The 23,132-nt window shown below is 38.3% G+C and overlaps 1 protein-coding gene across 1 annotated transcript in view; it reads right to left on the bottom strand.

Moving 5' to 3' along the window:
* Positions 1-23,132, bottom strand: part of LOC133559677 (myosin-9-like) — a 59,528-nt gene that overhangs the window by 30,490 nt on the left and 5,906 nt on the right. Inside the window, exons 2-22 of the mRNA XM_061911670.1 lie at positions 18,943-19,133; positions 18,734-18,874; positions 18,513-18,669; positions 14,436-14,463; positions 14,263-14,356; positions 14,051-14,071; positions 11,043-11,135; positions 10,904-10,967; positions 9,480-9,578; positions 7,924-8,067; positions 6,626-6,721; positions 6,475-6,551; positions 6,203-6,397; positions 5,450-5,623; positions 5,200-5,373; positions 4,990-5,104; positions 2,696-2,886; positions 2,392-2,513; positions 616-685; positions 375-535; positions 176-284 (exon numbers count right to left, since the gene is read on the bottom strand). Coding sequence (XP_061767654.1) covers positions 176-284; positions 375-535; positions 616-685; positions 2,392-2,513; positions 2,696-2,886; positions 4,990-5,104; positions 5,200-5,373; positions 5,450-5,623; positions 6,203-6,397; positions 6,475-6,551; positions 6,626-6,721; positions 7,924-8,067; positions 9,480-9,578; positions 10,904-10,967; positions 11,043-11,135; positions 14,051-14,071; positions 14,263-14,356; positions 14,436-14,463; positions 18,513-18,669; positions 18,734-18,874; positions 18,943-19,128 — 2,511 coding nt within the window. The 5' untranslated portion in view covers positions 19,129-19,133. The remainder of the gene's footprint in view (positions 1-175; positions 285-374; positions 536-615; positions 686-2,391; positions 2,514-2,695; positions 2,887-4,989; positions 5,105-5,199; positions 5,374-5,449; positions 5,624-6,202; positions 6,398-6,474; positions 6,552-6,625; positions 6,722-7,923; positions 8,068-9,479; positions 9,579-10,903; positions 10,968-11,042; positions 11,136-14,050; positions 14,072-14,262; positions 14,357-14,435; positions 14,464-18,512; positions 18,670-18,733; positions 18,875-18,942; positions 19,134-23,132) is intronic.

Below are 23,132 nucleotides of genomic sequence, written 5' to 3'. Positions count from 1 at the left end.
AGAGGTGAGGAGTGGTGTCTTAAAAGCTGCTTCGCACGGTGAATAGACACGTTCGTTGCAGCTTTTTCTCAAATTCAGGCAGGTGTTCTAGCATAATCACCACCATCCCAGAGACTATTGAAACAGGCATTAAAGGACTGACTAATTGGATCAGCAGCTTCAAGTCATGAATTACCTTAGTGAAAAGCCTCCACCACTGCCAGTTCCTAAGTTTGAGGTAAGCGGCACAGTTCCTCTGGATAACTTTCATAGCAGTCAGTTGTTGCTGTCTCTTGGCAAAGGCTCTGTAACACAGTGAAAAAATTAAACAAGTGTTTACAGACCAGGGACGATGAACGATGCATGCTGTAATTAAGAGACTGAATCAGTCCTACTTGCGGGCCACGTATCCTCTGCACAATGCCTGGAAGCTGATGATGACATCAGTGATCTTCATGTCTCTTTCCTCCTCCAGGTGAGCCAGGACACCAGCTCTGAAGAAAACTTTACTTTGACCGATGCGGTACAAGTTAGGGTCCAATTCCAGAGCCTTGATCTGAAATAGATTTAAGTTTGCTGAGGTCAAATAGGATTTATTTTCCTCTTTCATTTATGAATGCAATCTATGGTTCTTACCATCAGCACACAGGCTTGCTTGCCATCCATAAACCCTTTTGGGATTGCATTCGGAGTGAGGATTTCATACCTGGATTATAGAAAAATTAAAAAGTAGGTAATTGTATTATTTTTGCTCACTCAGTGAAAGGTATTAAGACTATGTGGCTGTTTGGGGCCACAACATGATTATGGCAACCGGTCACTCTAGAGCAGGGGTCTCGAACATGCAGCCCCCAGGCCAATTGCGGCCTATGAGACATTTTGCGGCCCGCACTTTGATATGACAATTTAATGTAGGTTCGGCCCGTGAGTTTAATATGAAGGGAGCTTGACAGCGTCATACTTGCCAATGTTCCCAATTTTCCCGGGAGTCCCCTTAATTTCAAGGCATCCATTCTCTAGAAATCCCTGCAGATTTTTACCCAATCAACAATACTCAGGGTGTGCCATAATGGCACTGCATTTAGCGCCCTCTACATCCTGTACAGACAGCGTGCAAGCCCATTTATTTGTTGCATCTGTCTGTGCAGCACACACGTGTGATGTTGCAAGTAGGGCTGGGCCCAGCCTCACCCAGTTTCTGCATCCAGTGGCCCCCAGGTAAATTGAGTTTGAGACCCCTGCTCTAGAGTGTTTGCTTGTTCCACTTTAATGGACTGAAATAGTATACAATTATACTTTGGACTGTGCTTAACGCCTTTGTAATAACTTTATTACAGTTTAGTGGCATCGTGGCAGTGTCCATTGAAAGGCTCATAGAGATAATTGCTAATTTAGCATCGCGTCCAAATGCCGTCGTGACATTTTTACGGCTGTATTTCTAAAAACGCCCGTACTATTTAGGAGTATAAAGAACCTAAACTATTTCCCCAAAACGATTGTGTATAAAGTAGATGTATTTTATTGTGTATGCTTATTTATTGTGTTTTGGTTACTTTTTCAATTAATGCCCGGGCACAGTTGCAGTATTGAATTTAAAATTAAATAAAAGTAAACATAACATTTTGGATGGAACAGAGTTGCAGTTGTCAATGTAGCCTTTATCGTTCATACGTGATTCATAGTAAATACTAAAATGTACATATATTAAAACACATTTAACTATGAAGGCTTCCATCGCTAAATGTACTTCTGGTTTCAAAGAATAGTATTACAATAATCACTAGGCTGCAGTCAGCCCTAACCACTAGCGCAGGGCTATTCAGTTGGCGGTGCAGAGGCCAAATCCGGCCCTAGAAATGACCCCATACCAGGCCCCAAACCTGTGATTTACAAAACTGAGGCAGTCTTCAAGGCACCCCTTGTCCTCTCTTTTTGACAGCTCCGTTTTTTTCTTAATGTGATTCATGTAACTACGGTGTTGCTGTAGCTTATTCATCATTATCAGATGCAGTCTGTTGTCATTTGTGGTGTTCCTCAAGGTTCCATTCTAGGTCCTCTCTTTTTCCTAATTTATGCTATTCAACTGGTGGCCTACGAGTTCAGTCAAAGACAAAACCTGTGACAGACTCAAGATTGACTAGAAGAGTTGTCAAAGATGATCTTTGACTAGCTTTTTTTCCTTGGTTCGTTAAAAACTGCAGAACGCTTCTGTAACAAACAGCCATGCAGGTTCTCCTTAATATACAAAATAAGACTAATAATGAAGAGAGAAGTCCAGCCCCCAAAACAAATCAGTTGTATATCCCTGCCTTAGCAAGTCACATGAGTAATATTAAAGAAGAAAATGCAGCCACAAAAAAAAATATTGTTAGGGGCCACAACAAGCCAAGAGTATGTATGAATGCAAGTTACCTCTGCCTGAACTCCTGGAAGACAATGCGGTTAGGGAAACCCTGTCTGCAGATACGGATGCCCTCCAAGACTCCATTACACCTCAACTGGTCCAGAACCAGATGAGGCTCCAGTTTACCTGCCTAAGAAAATGTTTTAAAAAACATGATCACTGCTACAACCACAATAATAAACATACTCGCGAAATTAGAATAAATATATAATACACACTCAATTTTGAATACAGCCTTTGTATGACACGTCATATTGTTCAGATGTAGTCATAGCATGTAAGTTTTTTGTAGCCTCTACTTTAAAAATGTACCTTCTTCTCATGGTTGGGGATGATGCAGCGGACAAAGTTAGGGTTGGTGTTTCTGAGTGTGGCCATCAGGTTCCCCAGCTGCTCCTTGTACAATTGGCCCACTGTACGAAACATTCCTTTTCGGGTTTTGAATGCACCGTGCATGGAGTCCGACATTCCCACTACCTTATCCAGGCCCACGATACGATCCACTGCGATGACAAAGAAGGCCGTTGTTTCAACAGAGAATAACGAAAGTGTTTCAATTCAACAAAGTCTGCTGAATTTGCTTTAATGGTAAAGTGTGTGCACTATGAGTGTAAGGTTGTATTTTAGGAGGTTTTTCTTAATAACATCTCATCACCCAGTTTGTGACATACACTTTGGTCTGATTAACGTGGTTCTGATTAAAGTAATGAAAAACCTGTTTTTCTTTTCATGTGCAAATTACAATAAACCTGCAGCTCATTCAAATGGACACTATGTGGACATATTTGAACAATAAATGGAAAACAAACTTTAGCTGAGATAGGCACCAGCACCCCCCGTGAACCCAAAGGGAATAAGGGGTAAGAAAATGGATGGATGGAAAATTAACACAAGTGATAGAACATGGTATGTCTTGGCTGGTCCGCCAATATAGAACTCGAAAGTAAGCGTTCTTCGGTCACCAATAGAACTATTCTCCTTATTAGAAACCAGGATATTCTCAAGGTTGAATTATTGCAGCTTTAAAACCAGGGTTCTTAACCTTACTTAAAAGCAAGGGTATTATCAACATAATTTTCAAAGTGTTCTTATGGTTTATTACATATTTTAGCTTTAAAACCGGGTTTTTCCAAACTTATTAGAAAGTAAGGATATCCACAGCGTGACTTTCGAAGTGTTCAAGTTTTCATAATTACATATTGTAGCTTTAAAACAGGAGTTTTCAAACTTATTAGAAACCAGGGAATAACCCATGTGTCTTTTAGTGTTCTTAAGGTTTAATTATTACATATTGTAGCATAAAACTGCGGTTTTCATGGTTTTCCAAGCAGAGGCCCCCCCAAACGGAGCGGGGACCCCTACGTAGGTATCTGGTTTATTATTTAGGTCTAACGAGTCAATTCATTTGGTTAATCGCATTAATCATGCTATTGATTTTGAATGCACATACTCAAGGCGGCATGGGTGGTTATACGGCCAGTGATCAGGTCAATGTGTACGCCGCTGCAATGATGCCATGATGAGTGAGCTATCTGGCTAGTTTCACTTCAAAAAAAGCCCAGACAGAACTTTAGACGAAAGTGTAAAAGTAATTTTGAGCAAATAAATGAAATCCATTCAAGTAAAGCATTCACAAAATCTTACTGTATATCTTGACAATAGAATTGCACTTGTGCCATTTTTAAAGGTTAATTCAAATTATGTAAGAAAAACATTTACTCTGATTAATCGTGATTAAACCAAATTTGAGTGTGATTATCCCAATTTAAGAAAAAAATAATTTGACAGCATTAGAGGAACCATTATTTACGAAACCCTCTTTGCAAACTCCTCGGTTTACAAACTTTTAGACCGTGTCTGTCGGAACGCTTCATTCATTCATTTTGTGTCCTGCTGGCAGCCATTTTGTGCTTGCTTGTATTGAAGAGATTGAGAAAACTGGCTTCGTACCACAGCAAGTTAATTGCGAAAGTGGACTTATTTCACAGCAGAGGGGACTCTTTTAAAGCACACACGGTGCCTCCCCTCAACCCTCCTTTCTCTACCTGTTCCTTTCTCTCCTCCCATGCAAAAATGCAGTTCAAAAGGGGACATTTTCTGAGGTTATCTCACAGAATTTACTTCTTAAAGTGTTAACTAGTGTAGAATTATTTTTTTTTAAAGATTTTTGTGATTTCTGATAGTTTGTGAGGGCACCTACGGGACTTTTGTGTGCGTGCGGATGTGGCCAGAGCAGCACACACAGGACAGCTCACCTGGTCTTGTTGTTTTGGCTTGTCAATAAGGAGAACGTACCTCCTTGTTTTTTTATGTTTGTTTGATTAACATTACTGTATAGCTCTTTTTATCGTGTTCAAGCTTTCACTAAAATATAAACTTTTGTGGAGGCTGGAACCCATTCATATATACATTGTTTATGGACAAATGTGCCTCACTATATGAACTTTTAAATATACATAACCTGTTCAACAACCAATTAGAATCGTAAATCGAGTTTCCCCTATAATTACACATTGCAGCTTTAAAACATTTGCTGAGAAATACGTTACTGGTTAGTTGCAAATACCATGTTTGTCTCACAAACAATACATGTGTTATTTACTCACCATCTCTCCACAAGTCAGAAGTAAACTTGTCTGTAGATTGGTTGAGCAAGGTGGCCACACACTCATTCAGAGGGTCCATGTTTTTCATCAGCCATGCATTTGCTTTGTAGTCCACCTGTAATAAGAACTAATTGTTAATAACAAGCACTATAATTCCTTGTTACCTCTGAACATCTGCTTTATGCGACATGGGTCCTTCACATCAATTACCTTCCCGGCGTAGTGGATAACGCAGAAATCGGCTTCATCTTTGAGTTTCTTGGGCTTCTGGAACTTGGGGTGTGTTCCCTGCTCCTGAACCACCTTCTCCACAAAGCTCTTGTCTGTGGCTTTGGGGAACCAGCACTCCTCGTCCAGCAGAGCCAAGATGCCAGGGGGACTGGCCTGCCGTCAACATTGGAACAGGAGAAAAGTGCATTAGCCTGCGGGGTCACACACTAGCGAGGGGTGGCAAGCTCACATGTTTCTCAATGAGGTCAATGCAGGGCTGTAAGTCCAGGCCAAAGTCAATGAAGCTCCAGTCGATGCCCTCCCTCTGGTACTCCTCCTGCTCCAGGATGAACATGGTGTGGTTGAAGAGCTGCTGTAGCTTCTCGTTGGTGTAGTTGATGCACAGCTGCTCGAAGGAGTTGAGCTAGAAGGACAGCGGGGGTTTTTTGTTTAGTAGGTAAAATTCTCCATAATCACCTTTATTAGCAGGGATGTATTTTGTTAGCATTTTTTTGTAATCGATAGTCCTTTTCGATACCAGTATTCATCGCTGCAATGTGTAATTGGCGTAAATAAAGATGTGGAACAAATACTCTTTTCTTTTGAGCACCACCAACATGTAACATCTTACAGCAGTAAATTAGTTTAACACCTGCTTTTTAGGTCTTAAAGTCAACTATGTTTGCAATGCAATAGGGTGCCTTAACCTAAAGGGGGGCCACCGAGCTGATGGGGTTTTGCCCTCCCCCCAACCGAAAACAACCCTTCACCCCCCAGCCCGAAAAGCATGAAGATGTGCTTCTTTATTTGTGATAATTCCAAGTTGATTATCAGATCCTACCTGTTTTGTTAATTTTTTCTTATGCATAGCAGCGGCACCAGAGGTGAATCTAAAGGCGTGTCATAATTTTGGCTGGAGAAAAAATAATGCTGCATCATTTATCCTGAATCTTAACAGTCCTCCGTGACTAACCCAATTAGGAACCGGTACTCAGCAGCTCACCTCAAAGATCTCAAAGCCAGCAATGTCTAGGATGCCGATGAAGGAAGCGCCCTGTCTCTTGGTTTTGTCCAAAGCTTTATTGATCCTCATGACCAGCCAGCGGAACATCCTCTCGTAAGACGCCTTGGCAAGAGCCTCCACAGCAAACTCTGCCTGCTCCTGGGTCTGAGCTTTCTGGACATAGTCTCGCCCCACCTGGTGAAAAAGAACACAGTGAAAAAGTTCTCATTGACGTTTGATTGTTTTTATTTTTTAACGTTAAAGACACAGACTTTAATTCGAGGCGACAAGATGGCACGTGTGAAGTCTGTCACGTTGATGCCAAGCAGGTGAGAAACTTTCTGGGCGGCTACGGAGGAAGAGGAGCGTTTGAAATTTTAAGATTTCAAACAAAAATTGGTGATGCAGGTTAGAAGAGAGTACCGGTGTCGTCCGGCATTGACGCCTGGTCAGAGTGACGCTCCTTCTTGAAAGTCATATTGCCCAGCTGCAGCACGGCTGAAACCACCTTTAACAGCCCTAAAGAAGACATGCACACACATTTTTACTGGTTATTCATATTTTACAAGGACATATGCCAGGATTTTTATGAACCGAATAAAAAACTTTAAATAAAATAATGGTTTAATGCTTTATTTTATTTTTTAAACTGGACACCTATTCAAAATGTGTACATTCTGTGAAGAAAAGTAACTAACAATTATAAGTGCAACTGTAAAGCTGTGAATGATTTTTATTGCTTTAGACATCAATTTACTAACATAAAGAGATATACATTTTAATGTCCTGCGTATGAATTTTGTTTTTTCACCATTGAGATTTTTCAAAAGGCTTGAAATAATGTGCATTATTAAAGCACTTTTTGGCCTATTTGTATTTGTTCTTTCAATTTTGACAAAAAAACAAACCTGTCTAAACTTTAATGTTATCTGATCACGCAACATTTTGCATTTTTTTTGTTATCGAAAATAAATACTTAAAATATTTTCTTGTCAACTTGACTTACAATTTCAAAGCAAAAGGGGTGTAAATCTTTGGGCACCTAAAAATTCGATCCAGATTCTTTGGGAAACTATTAGATTGAAAATCTATTTCCGAATCAAAATCGATTTTCATTATGTATTTTTTGGCATAATTATAAAACTTTCAGAACTACTTACAGGATAGAAAATCTCCTTTTGGTTGCATTGAGATGGCCTAAACACATTTTAAAAAGTAGAATTCCAATTATTATTCTTTTAATATTTATTTTTAAATCCATTTTTGAAAATTATGAATTTATTATAATGGGGATGCCTGAAAATTGCGATTCCGATGTGAATCCATTTTTTGTGCACCTTCACAAAAGCAAGTACGGTAATTAATCTGTAATTACGTAACACGGCTAAGATTATATGTTTAATATTCACTTTTAAATGTGGCTCTTTGAGGGCAGCCATAATTGCGATGTGGCACTCAATAGAGGGCAATAGAAAATACCAAGTTTAAGCATGCTTATTTATATTTTATCCTTTGGTTTCTCTACTCTAATGGTATAGTAAATTGTTGCACAACAGATGTATTACAATTAGCAGTAATGTAGAAACTTACCATTTCTAACCTTAAAATGTGCACAAAAAAAATACAATAGTATTTTGTAACTTCCATGGTCTCAAAAAATTAGATGACGAAAGAATACATTTGTTTCCTACACAAAAATAAATCGGTAAAAAATAAAGTACCGATTCGTTCCTCGTCTGGAATACTCATGATCTTGAAGGCCTCCACGGTGTCAGAGTACATGTCCTTGTCCTGCTGGCCTGGAATGGTCAGGTTGCCGTTGGACATGAAACGGTATTTGCTGTAGTCTTCCAGACACAACTCAGCTGATTTGTGGAAGAAAAAAAAAAAAAAAAAAAGGAAATATACATCATTCAGTCACACATAGATATTAAAACTACTTAAATTTGTCTTTTAAACCCAAAAACATAATATCACCACCAGCCAACCAATATTGGTTCAAGAGAACAGATTCAACTAACAATTTTAAAAAGGTAATACACAAAATGGCTGGAATGGCGGGCATGCAGTTGTAGTTGTCCTTTATCTCCATGCACAAGTGGGGCGTATCTTTGCATGGTAGAGCCAGGAAGCGATTAAGTTATGGTAGCAAAAGCATCCACCTATCCACTGCATCTTTAACCCTCTGTGGACATTCAATTTGAATTAGTTTCAAAGCCAAACAGGACATAAAAGTCCTTAACTTTTTGAAGGGGGGGGGGGGGTTTCTCCAAAAACTTAATTCCGAAACAAAAATATCCAAAAGTGTTTGTGTTATTTTACTATTTAGATCAGATAATGTCACAGGTCTAAATTAGTAAAATAACTAATGTTATGTATATGTGTACTAATTGATTACTATGACATCATTTGAGCAACAGGCCTTCAAAGGATTGGCATTTAAAAAGTTTTTGTTTTTTTGCCTAAGACTAAAGTTGGATAGAGAGATTTGAGCAAAAAGTTAAAAATAATTCAAAATTATTTTAAGCCCTTTGAAAACTTAATCCTGTTAGGCTTTGGGATACTGTGAAGCAAACTGCCAGTGATTCACACATCTGTATGTATACAAAAATAAAATATATATACAAAAATATATAAAAAAGTTCAATACAAATGATCTAAAAAAAACTGTCATGTTTATTGCAGTGCTTCTCAATTATTTTCTGTTATGCCCCCCCAACACTACAATAAATAGCATCATTTGTCTATAGGATTGTTATAAGTACACCTCTGCATAACATTAAAAGGGGGGAAAAAAACACAACAGACCAACTTACAACAAATAACTTTGAAAATTATTTTCCGGTCTGTAAAAAGAAAAAAAATTTAAAGGGCATAAATTTAGCTAAATTGTTGCTTAAAGTATAAATATTTGACCGACTTGAACTATTTGTTTTATACACACACATATATACATATACACATACACACACAAAAATACATATACATACATACATATACATATACATACACATACACATACATACACACACACACACACACATACATACATACATACACACACATATATATATATATATATATATATCAAAATAAGGAAGTCAGGACTATTTGCTACAGGGAGCACTTTTGAGTGCAATTTTTTGAAACATTTTCCTCAAGGTTACACGTGGCCCGCCTCAGCATTGCACCAGAGCCCATTCCACTAAGAACTGGTTTTATGAAATTTTTTTAAATTTAAATAAAAAAAAGTTTGCCGAGATAAAAGAGTTCTTACAGCGCAGCTTGTCTCCTGCCCCAGATAGCATGTAGTAGAAGATGTGGAAGCTTCTCTCCTCTTTGGCTTGTCTGATGGCCCGAGACTTCTCCAGCAGGTCTGTTAACATTTCAGTCAAGGATGGAATAGAACAAAAATGTTGACAAACACCTGCTACATTGTCCATATTGAAATCCAGGAAGAAAACTCTACAAAATTGTCTTAAAATATGCTTTTTTACAGTCCATCACCAGTTAACTTATTTTTATTGCAAAAGCAAAAAGATGGCCTTCAATAAGCCCGCCTCTACATGTAAATACTGTACGAGGTCAAACCATCAATGCCTTATGAAAGACAGCAAGTGGTACATTCTCGTTCCGTGTGTGTGTGTGTGTCACTTTAAGAAAAAAAACATGTGGTCGATACAAACTGCTGTGTCCGTTGACTATGTTTAGGGGGTAGCGCTCCTTTCGAGCAAGCTCATGAGTGACAAATTCGATTAAAAAAAGTCGGAAGAGCGCAGTGCCTTGTTCGACACCGGTTTTCATCACCATCATGGATATAAAAGGATCTAAGAAAATAGTCCAAAGTCAAATCTTTTCGATGTTATAAAAAGGTAAATGTTCTTCTTTTCCTGTTTACTACTTGGCTCACTGGCCACAGCTGCACGTTTTATATTACTTTCTGCGCGGCTATTTGTTGGACTCAGAAAATACTCTGCTTTCAGGTAGGGAGGTAGGGATTAATTTTTTGTTACTCCAGCAGATTGCTGCTGCCCATTATATATCACCGATTGTATCAGTCTAGCGTCAACACGGCTATTGAGTGTGCCACACACTCACTGGGTCATCATTGACCTATCACTACAATTAGACCTTGTTTTACTATAGTCAAGCTTCTTGTGACACTTTAATGACATTTAATAGTGTTAATACAGCTATAGATTGTACCACCACTCACTGGCATAATTTTAGCCGTTACTACAATCAGGGTTTATTTTACAAGTCTAACTTCGTGTTACAATTTAATGGTGTTTAATAGTTTTAATACAGCTATTGATCCGACCACAGACTCACCGAGGCATCATTTTCCCATCACTCCAATAAAGCCTTTTTTTTTTTTTTTTAAAACAGTCTAACGTCTAGTTACACTTTTATTACACATACCTTCTTGTTAAACTTTTATGACTTTATAACTTCTTGTTACACTTTTATGACATTCAGTAATGTCAATACAGCTATTGAGTGTGCCACACACTCACCGAGGCATCATTTAACCATCACTACAATTAAGCCTTATAGTCTAACTTGTATTTATTTACACTTGAATGACATTAAAATGTTAATTATGTAAAGTTAATATGGGCTAAGAATAATACTGTTTCAATGGTTTCCTAAGGGGTAAAATAATTTGTGGAAACTGTGTATTAAAAAAAAAAAGGATGCAAGTTTCAATATTGGCTCCGACGATGTATCCATTCACATCAAAGTTGATCCTGATGAACTTCCCCTGCAAGACAAGCACCTCATGTTAAAATGAATAACTGTCAGAATTAAATGTACAATATATGTGAGGCATTCTTACAAATCTAGAAGAATTGTCATTCTTGACAGTCTTTGCATTTCCAAAGGCCTCCAGAATAGGATTGGCCTGCAGCAGCTGCTTCTCCAGTTCTCCCTAAGTCACAGGAAACTCAGAATCAGCAACAGGTCACGCAAATTTGAAAACATGACAAACACGCACGTACATTTTTGACAAACAACATTCTTGCAGGCACACAGAAGGGAAGCCAAGGAGCAGGGAGGTTAGATAACATACATATACAGCCTACTCCCAAACCGCCCCCCCTGAGGGAGGAAATGCAGGATCGCACATTGACACATTTCTGAGGCTACAACAAGACAAAAACATGGCTTACGGCAGGGGTGGGGTAGGCTCATACAGTATGGGTTTCAACTAGTTAAGTAATTATATTTGCTAAAAGTAAACAAAGATCACTGCTAAACTTCAACTAATATACAGTATTTACAACTTCACTGGTATTACACAAACCTACTAAAGCAGATTCCACTATACTGTACATTATTTAAATATGGGTCAATAAAACTCAATGAAATATTTTTTTATTTCTAAATATTGATTTTTTTGTAATAGCAATACCATTTTTTTTTACTTACACTAACTACAAGTACTACTTATTTAGGCATTCCAAAAGCAATTATGAATTTACCCTTATTTCCCAGTGAATAATTTCATTCATCTCAATGAACAATTTCAAGCCTTGGCTGGTCTTTTAACGATGGGTAGACTGGAAAAACTCAAAACAAAGTAAAATTAAATACCTAATCAAATATTGTCAAAAGCAGACCTCTTTTATATTAGAATAATTTATCTAGGTAATTATGGACTAAAACTTGAAATTTACTTGACAAAAGGAACATTTGACATGTTGAAATACAATTGTACTAGAAGAGTGGGGGGAGGCATGTACTAAAGCACAGTGATTAACTCCTAATTCCCACTTGAAGCTATTACAATATAACTAATTATGTGAACGTACATTACGCCAGAAAAGCTCCACAAATATCATCTAGATGCACCGGATACCTGAAGTAAAAACAAGTACACTTTTCCGTTGCATTTGTCAGTGTAAATATATTTTACAAGTAAAACTTACATTGGTCCCACAAGTTGATGTTAAAGGTTTGTGCACAGAAAATGTAAACCTTAAAAATAATCAATGGGGTTTTTAGGATTTAAGTATATTATTGGCCAAAAGCGTGGTAGCTCTTCTATGGAAAAAAATACCAGGAATAGTTGTCCGAATTCTCCACTTGCTTCCTTTACAGAAAATTACATCTATGATAAAATAATATTTTTCATCAAATCTGGGATTATTTTCATTTGCATTTATCTGGAAAATATTTAACAAATGTGTTGTCATTCCCTGGGGTTATGCAAACTGTAGCCCTCTGCAAGAGAATATTCATGAAAGGTATGCTTTTTGTGTGTACTTTATTCCAGGTAAAATTGACAATAATTGAGGGAACTCTGACATTTACTTTTTTATGTTTTCACAATGTTTCTTTCCTACTTGATAAAGATTTGCACTAGTCATATTTAATAAACAAATAATGTTGATATAAAAAATACCATTTAACTTTTTTCAAACATTTTGCGAAGTTCTTGTTCTGTAGCCAGATTATTTTGAGAACTGTAATTACATTTTAGCACACAAATTTCTTAATCTAAGAGGATTGGTCTAACTGTAGCACAAAAAAAATCAAGTATTTGGATCATGATTTCCAGATATACAATCTTTCTTGGATATTAGTTTTTGTGTACAGCTTTTTCAGAGGTCTGCGCTCTACCATACTAGTATTTTTGTATTAAATACACAAAAATACAACTTCTTTTAATTATCTTACTTGTAAATTAAGCAGCTTTGCAGGATATAACTAAAAACTATTAAAATGCTGCACCGTGTTGGAGACACTCAGGAGTGCAGTTGTCTGTGGCTTCAGGTCATTATTTTTGCCTGTACTTATTTGACTGATGCATGTATTTGTTTTATTTTTTCTAGTTGATTATCTTTTTTATAGATTGCTTGTTTGGAGGAAAAATAGAACATTTGTCATGTGTTTAACTGTATACGTCAAAAATTTAATAAACAAATGTTTATACATGTATACATACATATACGTTTTTTTGTTTTTATATGCTTTAAAATAATTTACAATATCATTATCAAGCATAAACATGACTGGACTAAAATATCAATACTACAGTAGGGTGTCCAAAAAATATAGATTTTTAGATTGAATCGATTTAAGAATCGCGATTAAAGACATCTAAAAATCAATTCCCCCCCCAATCTTTCCTGTGCAGCTACTCAGGCAAATCATATTGTAATGGAGATATTTGCTGTAAAGATATACTTTAGAAAAGTTGCCTTATTTGTATTTGACTTTACTAAATGTTTGGGTAGAATTTTATTAAACAAAACCAGTTTTATTTTAAGTAATATAAATATTGATCAAAGCAATTTTATTTTTTTGGAGGAATTTAGTTAACCATAGAACTGGCATCCAATGTTTTTTTAAAAAGTATATATTTTGAATCGAAAATAGTTACGCCCCAAGAATAAAGTGAATTGTGTAGTGCCAAAAGATTCACAGCCGTATAAGACTACAATACTGGTCACAGACCAAATTAATCAGAATGTGCCAATCAGTATTGTGGCCACTGATTGGCTGCGCCTCAGGGAGAATGACTATATGGGATTAAATGCGTTTAAATGTGACTACAGGTTGTTATTTCCTGTCTAGTGTGCTATCAGTGCTACAAAACACATTCATAAGATTGTAAACATTTCTTTAAACTTTAGAATTAATGATTCATACTTCGTGAACAATCATTTTATCACGGTCATTTCCGGAACCAATCAATAATCGATAACATCTTGTATGACAAAATTAGTCCCTTTCTTACCACACAAACTATTAGAAATGTCAACACTTTGTCTTTGACTCAGACTTTAGAACACTCCCCATTAGTAGACTTGCATAAACAAACACGCTTAATGAACTCACATGTGACAGAACTGCGTTGCCCTGCAGAGACAAAAGGGAAGGAAATGGTGAGTTTAACAACTTTGGTCACAATTTCACACACAGATACAAAGTATGCTTCAAGTAAAACAACTAAAATACACACACTTGAAAAATGAGGAAGACATGTCAAGACCTGAGAGAGGAATGTGCGCACTCGAACATTTCAAAAGGAAAACAAGTAAATGACAGACCTGATCCTTCTTGGACTTGAAAGAAGAGGCCACATGGGCCAGATACTGAATTACTTTCTTGGTGTTCTCGGTTTTCCCTGCTCCAGATTCGCCGCTAGTGAGGAGAGTACAAAGTTTTGTCGAGAAAAACACCTGGTTGCACAACTAAAATGACAAAAGTATAAAAGGCTTACGTGCAAAGGATGGACTGATCCTCTCGATCTAGTAGCAAGACACAAACATGGAATCAGTCAGCATCATGCTTGTTTACATGACAGAAAATGGAATATTGTGATTATCTACATCAACAGTGTCTAAACTGAGGGCAGCACAATGCAGACCCAAAGGATGCTGCGGCCATTTTGACATTACACTTTTCAAAACCAATATATAGATTTTTTTTAGGACTGTCATTTGGGAGGAGTTTAGAGTAAAGCTCCTGCTCCTCCACATCAAGAGGAGCCAGATAAAGTGGTTCCCCCAAACGCCTGCCTGAGAAGGCGTTTAAGGGACGTCCGACCCAAAGGATGCCACGGGAAAGACGCAGGAGGGGAGTCTGGGCTTCTGTTCTTAGGCTGCTGCCCCCGCACCAGACCTCGGATAAGCGGAAGATGGATGGATGGTTGAAAAAAATTCAATAAATGCCTGCATGTCTGCTTTTTGTTATTATGGGTGAGTGTTAAATATCAGGCAGATAATGACCGTGTCCAAATGAGGAACTGTCACTCCCTAACATTAAAGAATAAAAACCTTTCTACTCGTATCGTAAACTTCCCCTGAGCTCATTGTGATCAAACATGGCATCGATCGTTTGGGACTGCTTTGAGATTTCAAAAGGAAGACAAATTTGAGAGATATTTGCAACAAACGTTCTGCCAACATTGTAAGAGGAGGTAAAAAACATCACGCTTCACATTAAACCTTGAAACGCCAGCATCGCTACAGCGGTGTTTTGAAAGCTTAAGAAGTCGCCTGCTGCTGAAGAAGCAGCCCCAAAGCCAGCCGCAATGTGTGCAAAAAGTACAATAAAAAAAAATAAATAAAAATAAATTTTAGGAATAATATATAAAGGTAATCCATAGATGGCAAACTCAACACCTGTAGTTAGATCTGACCCGCCATGTCATTTGACGTGGCCCGCCAAAGCCTGGAAATATGAGTAAATAAAGTACTTTATATTTTCTTACTATATGCAACCATTCTTTTCATTTTAACAGAAAAAGAATACATGTACCGCATGCAATTTCCTTTTTCTACTTTAATTTTTATCTAATAATGCAAACATTTTTATCTTAATATCTTTTGTTAAAATATCAGCTTGACTCATGACATCAAATTTTGCCATTTATTTGGACACTGTAAAAATTACAATAGATCTTAAGGTAAAAAGTGTTAGCTTATTTGCAAGAATTTTACCATTAAAAAATGTTTTTCCATTTGCGGTAATACAGTGTAAAAAACAAAAAGTGTAGATTTAACATAAAAAAACAGGTCCGTTTCTCCATTTACAGTAATATTTGGCAAAACCATGGTAAATTTCATGGTTAGGTTCTGGCAACTGAGCTGACAGATTGTTTTTTTTTTTTTTTTTTTTACAGTGTACACTAAAACAATATAATCAAATGCATCGGCAATAATATGTCAATATCATGAGGCAAATCCTTATACCGTATTTCCTTGAATTGCCGCCGGAGCGTTAATTGATTTAAAACCTCTTCTCAATCCTGCGCTTACCAAAGGCATGCGGTAAAAGTAAGCATGCGCTAATTTGAAACTTCTTCTCACTCCGGCACTTACCAAAGGCATGCAGTAAAAATGTGAGTGTGATGTAAGCTTGGACCTTAAATCCTACTGAATAGCTCCTAATCTTCTTCCCTTTATGAGATTTCAAATTACCGGTATTGAAATCAGCCTCCTCCATGTTGAAAATGATGACAGGGGAAGTTTCACTCGTGATGTCACGCGTTTGACCAGGCGGTACTACTAAGCATGCGCTAAATATTTTTGCGACGCGAGTTTGACCCGGCAGTAATTCAAGGCAGGCGCATACTATATGCCCTGCGGCAATTCAAGGAAATACGGTATATTCATATATTATTCTCTTTGAAAGTGGCCCTCTAAGGGCAGCCATAAGTGTGATGTGGCCCTATATGAAAAACGATTGACATCCCTGTGTTGACTCGATTATCAGTATCGTTCTTGAGAAGCAGGAAGTTATCTGTAACGGATTGCAAAATAAATGCATCATGCATCCCAGTTTATAACATAAAATACTGGCTACAGGCTGCAAATGGCCACTGTGGGGCAGCACTTGAGACACCCTAATCTACACTATACTACCAAAAGTATTGGGACACCTGATCATCAGGGAGGTAAACCCTGAGAAAAAAGGTTTTATTTGCAGCCGTTACAGCTTCCACTTTTCTTTGGTCTTCCTGCCAAAGCACCAGCAGCCTTTACAACGCAATGGGACCACTTCGCTGCAGAGTTATTACTAGTGACGGGTCAAACGACACTGAGGCATGGGCGCATTATGAAACACGAGTGATAATGTGTCCACAGATGTCAGTGTCCCTTTCAGACCAAAATATGTGACCAACACAATTGCTGTCTCGGTCAGCGACGTGACAAACTGTGTTTATTATGGAGCACTTATTTTTGTTCGGTGAGTGGTCGTACTGAAAGAAATCGGTGGAGTGGAGTGGCGTGTTTGATATCGGTATTTGTCACTTAGGGCTGGGCGAAATATGGATATAGGCAATATATCTCTGCGCGATATAGAAAATGACTATCGTGATATTAGAGTATATGGTCTCACGCAGTTTTTAGCTGGGGGGATTACACTACAGGCTCTTCCCACTCCTTGTGTCTCCTTCTCACAGATTGTAAGTGCACCTTCTTACATACGTCACGTCATACACCACATACGTATACGCCCTCGCCCAGCAGAAAGGTAGCAGCATGGGTAACGTTAGCTGTGATGCTAACGAAGCAGTGCGAGTGGTAATACGAGAGAAAGAAGGTGCCAATCTGGTTACAAATGAAGGGAGAAGTAATTCCCAAGAAAAACAGCACGGGGTCAATCGTCTGATGGTGGTTCGGCTTCAAGCGGGAATATGTCGAACAGACAACTTTAATTTGTCAAGTGTGGGGCACAAGCGTTGCTACCAAAAATAGCATAACTGCTAATATGTAACATTTGAAAAGTCACCTGCTATTAACAGTTTAATAAATGCAGTTTTGGTCAATTGACTTAGTTGTGATTTCCTTCTCTGCATGAAAGGTTAAAAGTAGAATATATGAATGCAGTATGAAGAAGAATGTTTTAATGTAGACATAATCATCCTACTGCTGTGGTTATATGCATCAAGTGCTCATTCAAGGCTAAGGCAAAATAGAGATATATATCGTGTATCGCGATATGGCCGAAATAGAGATATTAAAAAAAGGCCACATCGCCCAGCCCTATTGTCACAATCATCCTTTTAAGAGTAACAAATAAAAAGGACAACATTCCTAAGTGTGGGATCATTCTTATCTTATAGCAGCCAAATAAGTTTTTTTCTGTTAACCATAAGAGCGGCTTGTTCACCAGTTTCATATTCCTTTCTGCACATTGAAAAAAAAACACAATATGGGAGCTATTTAGTTTGCATGCAGCAGACGGCGTCATTACGAAACAGTGCAATGTCAATACTCACACTAAGAGACGTGTTCACAGACCTTGGGAATTCTGAGCATCGATATTACCTTAGGGGCTTTTTGCACCATCTCCCGGTTTTGTATTGCTGCAATAATTATGACGAATACTTATTTTTTAATGCATCAGCTACGTTTAATCAATAGAATTCAGATATTTCAATTTCTAGTTTGTTCAAACAGGAATGTTTAATCCCAAAAGAATAAAATGTTTTGTGCTTTTTTTCCATACAAAAATGTGCATGTTTTCAATTCTTTACATACCAGTTAAGGATTTGTTTTTCCAAATGACGATTTGCTACTAGTATCGTTTAAAATGTAAATGATACTCATCCCTATTCAGCGATGTTATCCTTATGTGCAGCTAAGTGAGCGAACACTCTTCTACCGCCGCACACGCTTAACTAGTTCTCGAATGGATCAAAATTAAGTTTTGTATTTATTCACGAGCACACGTTAACATTGCAAAATAAGGTTCCTGTGTATGAAGTAATCAATCCTGTTCATGTGTCAAATCTTGGCAAACTGGCATTGTTTTGACATTTTTATATGCACAAAAAAAGGACGTGTACCCTGCATCATGCTCCTGTATGCCGTGTCAGTGATGGCGTAGATGTGAGGGGGCATCTCGTGCCTCTTCTTGCCCTTGTACATGTTGACGATGTCCTCCGAATAGATGGGCAGGTACTTGTACGGGTTGATCACCACACAGAAGAGACCAGAGTATGTCTACACAGTGGGAGAAAACGGTGAGTGAAACAGGTGTCAACGCAAACGGACGGGTGAAACTCACGTAGATGAGTCCTGAGTAGTAGCGCTCCTTGAGGTTGTGCAGCACGGAGGCTTCGTTTAGGCAGGTGAGCTCGGCCATGTCCTCCACCTTGTTGAACTTGGGTGGATTCATCTTCTGGATGTCATCCTTGTTGACCTTCACCTGAAGTTGCACGATGCAAAGTGTGTCCAAAAGGAGTTCCCCCATTTTTTATTTTTGTCCTTGTTTACCTTTCGGCCAGAATCACTGAGCTCCACCACACACTCCTCGCCATGCTCCTCTTTGACAGAGCCGGCCTCGAAGCCAAACTTTTCAGAGGGGACCCACACCTGCTTCTTGCTGGCCCAGTCGGCCTGAGCCAGCGGGTTGCTTATCCCGCCGCGGTCCCCATACAGGAACTTGTCTGCGTCACTCATGGCAGCTTCGGAGATAAAAAAAAAAAAGGGGGAAAATATTTTGTCACACAGACTAAAAACACACTGCGTTGTAGAGTAGACCAGTGTCTTTCAATCTTTTTTGAGCCAAGGCACATTTTTCGCGTTGAAATAATCTGGAGGCACACCACAAGCAGAAATCATTAAAAAAACGAAACTCAGTTGACAATAAAAAGTCATCGCAATTGTTGGATATGACTTTAAACCATAACCAACCACGCATCACTATACTCTTGTCTCAAAGTAGGTGTACTGTCACGACCTGTCACATCACGCTGTGACTTGGTTTTTTTTTGCTGTTTTCCTGATTGTAGTGTTTTAGTTCTTGTCTTGCGCTCCTATTTTGGTGGCTTTTTCTCTTTTTTTGGTATTTTCCTGGAGCCGATTTGTGTCTTCCTTTGAGCGATATTCCCCGAATCTACTTTGTTTTACCAATCAAAAATATTTCAGTTGTTTTTAATCATTCTTTATGGGGACATTGTTGATTGTCATGTCATGTTCGGATGTACATTGCTCCACAGTAAGTCTTTGCTGTTGTCCAGCATTCTGTTTTTGTTTACTTTGTAGCCAGTTCAGTTTTAATTTCGTTCTGCATAGCCTTCGCTAAGCTTCAATGCCTTTTCTTAGGGGCTCTCACCTTTCGTTTATTTTTGGTTAAAGCATTAGATATCTTTTGATCTGCACGTTGCCTCCCGTGGTTTCCGACATCTACAAAGCAATTGTATTACATGGTTACTCTGCTGAGCTCTAGATAACACAGACACTCAACACATAATTTGCTGACTATAATTACTGGTTTGAAAAAAATATTTTTAACCCAAATAGGTGAAATTTGATAATCTCCCACGGCACACCAGACTATCTCACGGCACACTGGTGTGCCCCGGTACAGTGGATGAAAAACACCACAATGTATCTCATCACATGGTTTACAATAGTTTTTCACCAAATACCACCTCAGAAAAAACTTGGATCTCAAAGTACCACTATGACCAACATTAAAAAACAGAAGCGTAGTAGGCCTTAGTATTTATTAAAAACAAGGCAGAAGTTTTATTTAAACAAATATTTAATATTTTTTGCTAGGATCTCAAAGTACCACTATGACCAAAATTAAAAAACAGAAGCATAGTAGGCCTTAGTATTCATTAAAAACAAGGCAGAAGTTTTATTCAAACAAATATTTAATATTTTTTGCTACTGCAACATTACACAGTTTGAATATAGGAAAACAAAACACTGTAGTTAAAGCAAATGATTACTTGGCGTACCACTGAGACTCACTGGTGCATACATCTAAATCTGCAATATTAGGCAAAGCAATACAATCTATTGACATTCACTAGAAGAGTTGTGCAAAAAATTTACATTTCAACACAGATAACTGTGCTCAGCTTGGTGATGTAATGTGAAAAATGCCGGGGTGTATGAGTAATATTAGAAAGAGTGCTCTCCTTTGCAAACGGCAGCCAAACATAACGCTTTGTGTCAATCAGTAATTTCCATAAAGAAACATTATTTTTTTATAAATACAGCATTTACCTAATGCTGCAGCCAGGTAGAGCATGTATTAAAAATGTACAGTAGGGAAAATACAACCAGCGGATCACTTTTCAACTCACCAATGACTTCACAGAAATCAGCTTGGGATATTTTGCGCAACTGCGCTGACAGATCGCATAACGGGAAGCAACATTTAAGGTGGCGCCGATTACTGTCATCGCCTTTGAGGGCTTGCCAAATTTGTGGCGAGGATGTCAACAGTGCTTTTAAACATATCATGTTTATTTAATAGCTCATGTGTACTTGGGCAGGCCATAATGGCTCCTTTTAAGTTGTGATGAGCATCAATAGTATTTTTATTGTATTTAATTTTTCACACGACTATCATGTATGTTTGCATAAGCTAACTTCTCGACTCTGAACCCGCTGTTTTAAAAAGGGTGAACATGTGTCGCCTTTCAAAACACTTCCCTGTGGTCTACATCAGTGTTTTTCAACCACTGTGCCGTGAGATACAGTCTGGTGTGCCGTGGGAGATTTCAAATTTCACCTATTTGGGTTAAAAATATTTTTTCATACCAGTAATTATAGTCTGCAAAGTATGTGTTGTTGTTGAGTGTCGGTGTTTAGAGCTAAGCAGAGTAACCATGTAATACAATTGCTTTGTAGATGTCGGAAACCACGGGAGGCAATGTGAAGGTCAAAAAGGTATCAAATGCTTTAACCAAAAATAAAAAAAAGTGAGTGCCCCTAAGAAAAGGCTCTGAAGCTTAGAGAAGGCTATGCAGAACGAAACAAACTGAACTGGCTACAAAGTAAACAAAAACAGAATGCTGGACGACAGCAAAGACTTACTGTGGAGCAATGTACTTCTGAACATGACAATCAACAATGTCCCAACAAAGAAGGATAAAAACTGAAATATTCTTGTTTGCTAAAACAAAGTAGATGTGGGGAATATCGCTCAAAGGAAGACACGAAACGGCTACAGGAAAATACTACAAAAAGAGAAAAAGCCACCAAAATAGGAGCGCAAGAAAAAGAACTAAAACACTACACTCAGGAAAACAGCAAAAAAAAAATAAGTCACGGCGTGACTACAGCAAGAGCTATAGTGATACGTGGTTGGTTATGGTTTAAAGTCATATCCAACAAATGCGACGACTTTTTATTGTCAATTTAGTTTCGTTTTTTTAAAGATTTCTGTTGATGGTGTGCCTCCAGATTTTTTCAACGCAAAAAATGTGCCTTGGCTCAAAAAAGGTTGAAAGACACTGGTCTACATAACATGTAATGGTTGTTCTTTGTTACACAGATTATGTTTTAAAGAGCATCTTCAAGCCGCTTTCTGACCGTCTCCTCAGCATACGCCGTTTTGTGGAGTTCGCTGACGGGTACAAGTTGGAACTATAGGCTACTTTGTGTTAGAAATGGCAACAGCTGAGAATTCTAGCATGTATGTGCATATAGGAGCCAGTCTGCCCCACAACAAGAGGATAGAAATAGAAGAAAGGTATGTTGGACTACAAAAACTGCATAAAAATGGTGGACTCAGGCAAAGCTCATAGGCTAAACTTCTACAAAGCATAACAAAGTTGGTTTTGCATAGTGTGACCACATTAAAACAAATCAATCGACTACAAAAAAAAGCTGTGATTTATGATCCATTGCTTTGACTAATTGTTGAATGAACTAATAAAAAAAATTATGCAATTTGAATTGTTTGGAGTGTCCGTAACTTTTAATATTACGTCTTTGATGGTGCAGGGGCGCAGCAACTTAATAGCCAGTAAGTCATCAAAAATGTTAAACAAATGGATCCACATTAAAACTGACAACAAATATGAATACATCTAAAGAGAAAGCTAAACGCAGCACAAACCCTTTGATGCGCATTACAGGTCTTGTTGAACACCACATGTGTGACACTGGCTCATCAAACTCTGGTTTTAGAGTCATATTCTTTCAGAATACTTTGGTAGGACCTTGACCGCAGGAGGTTCCGCTCTATACATGCACGCTTCTAACAGCATGCATGTATAGAGCATTGTGGCTCTTGGCCATTTTTGTAATGGCCAAGAGCCAGACAAAAACAAATAGTGTATTTCTGAGCACATAACTACATTTCCCGACGGCGCACGACGGGAAAAGCGCACTGTCCGACGACGCACCAAGGGAAAAGCGCACTGTCCGACGACGCACCAAGGGAAAAGCGCACTGTCCGACGACGCACCAAGGGAAAAGCGCACTGTCCGACGACGCACCAAGGGAAAAGCGCACTGTCCGACGACGCACCAAGGGAAAAGCGCACTGTCCGACGACGCACAAAGGGAAAAGCGCACTGTCCGACGACGCACAAAGGGAAAAGCGCACTGTCCGACGACGCACAAAGGGAAAAGCGCACTGTCCGACGACGCACAAAGGGAAAAGCGCACTGTCCGACGACGCACAAAGGGAAAAGCGCACTGTCCGACGACGCACAA

Source organism: Nerophis ophidion, linkage group LG01 (genome assembly GCF_033978795.1).
Source record: "Nerophis ophidion isolate RoL-2023_Sa linkage group LG01, RoL_Noph_v1.0, whole genome shotgun sequence".
Lineage (NCBI taxonomy): Eukaryota > Metazoa > Chordata > Actinopteri > Syngnathiformes > Syngnathidae > Nerophis > Nerophis ophidion.
The sequence above is the reverse complement of the archived record's forward strand: the minus strand, read 5'-3'. Positions and strand labels throughout refer to the sequence as shown.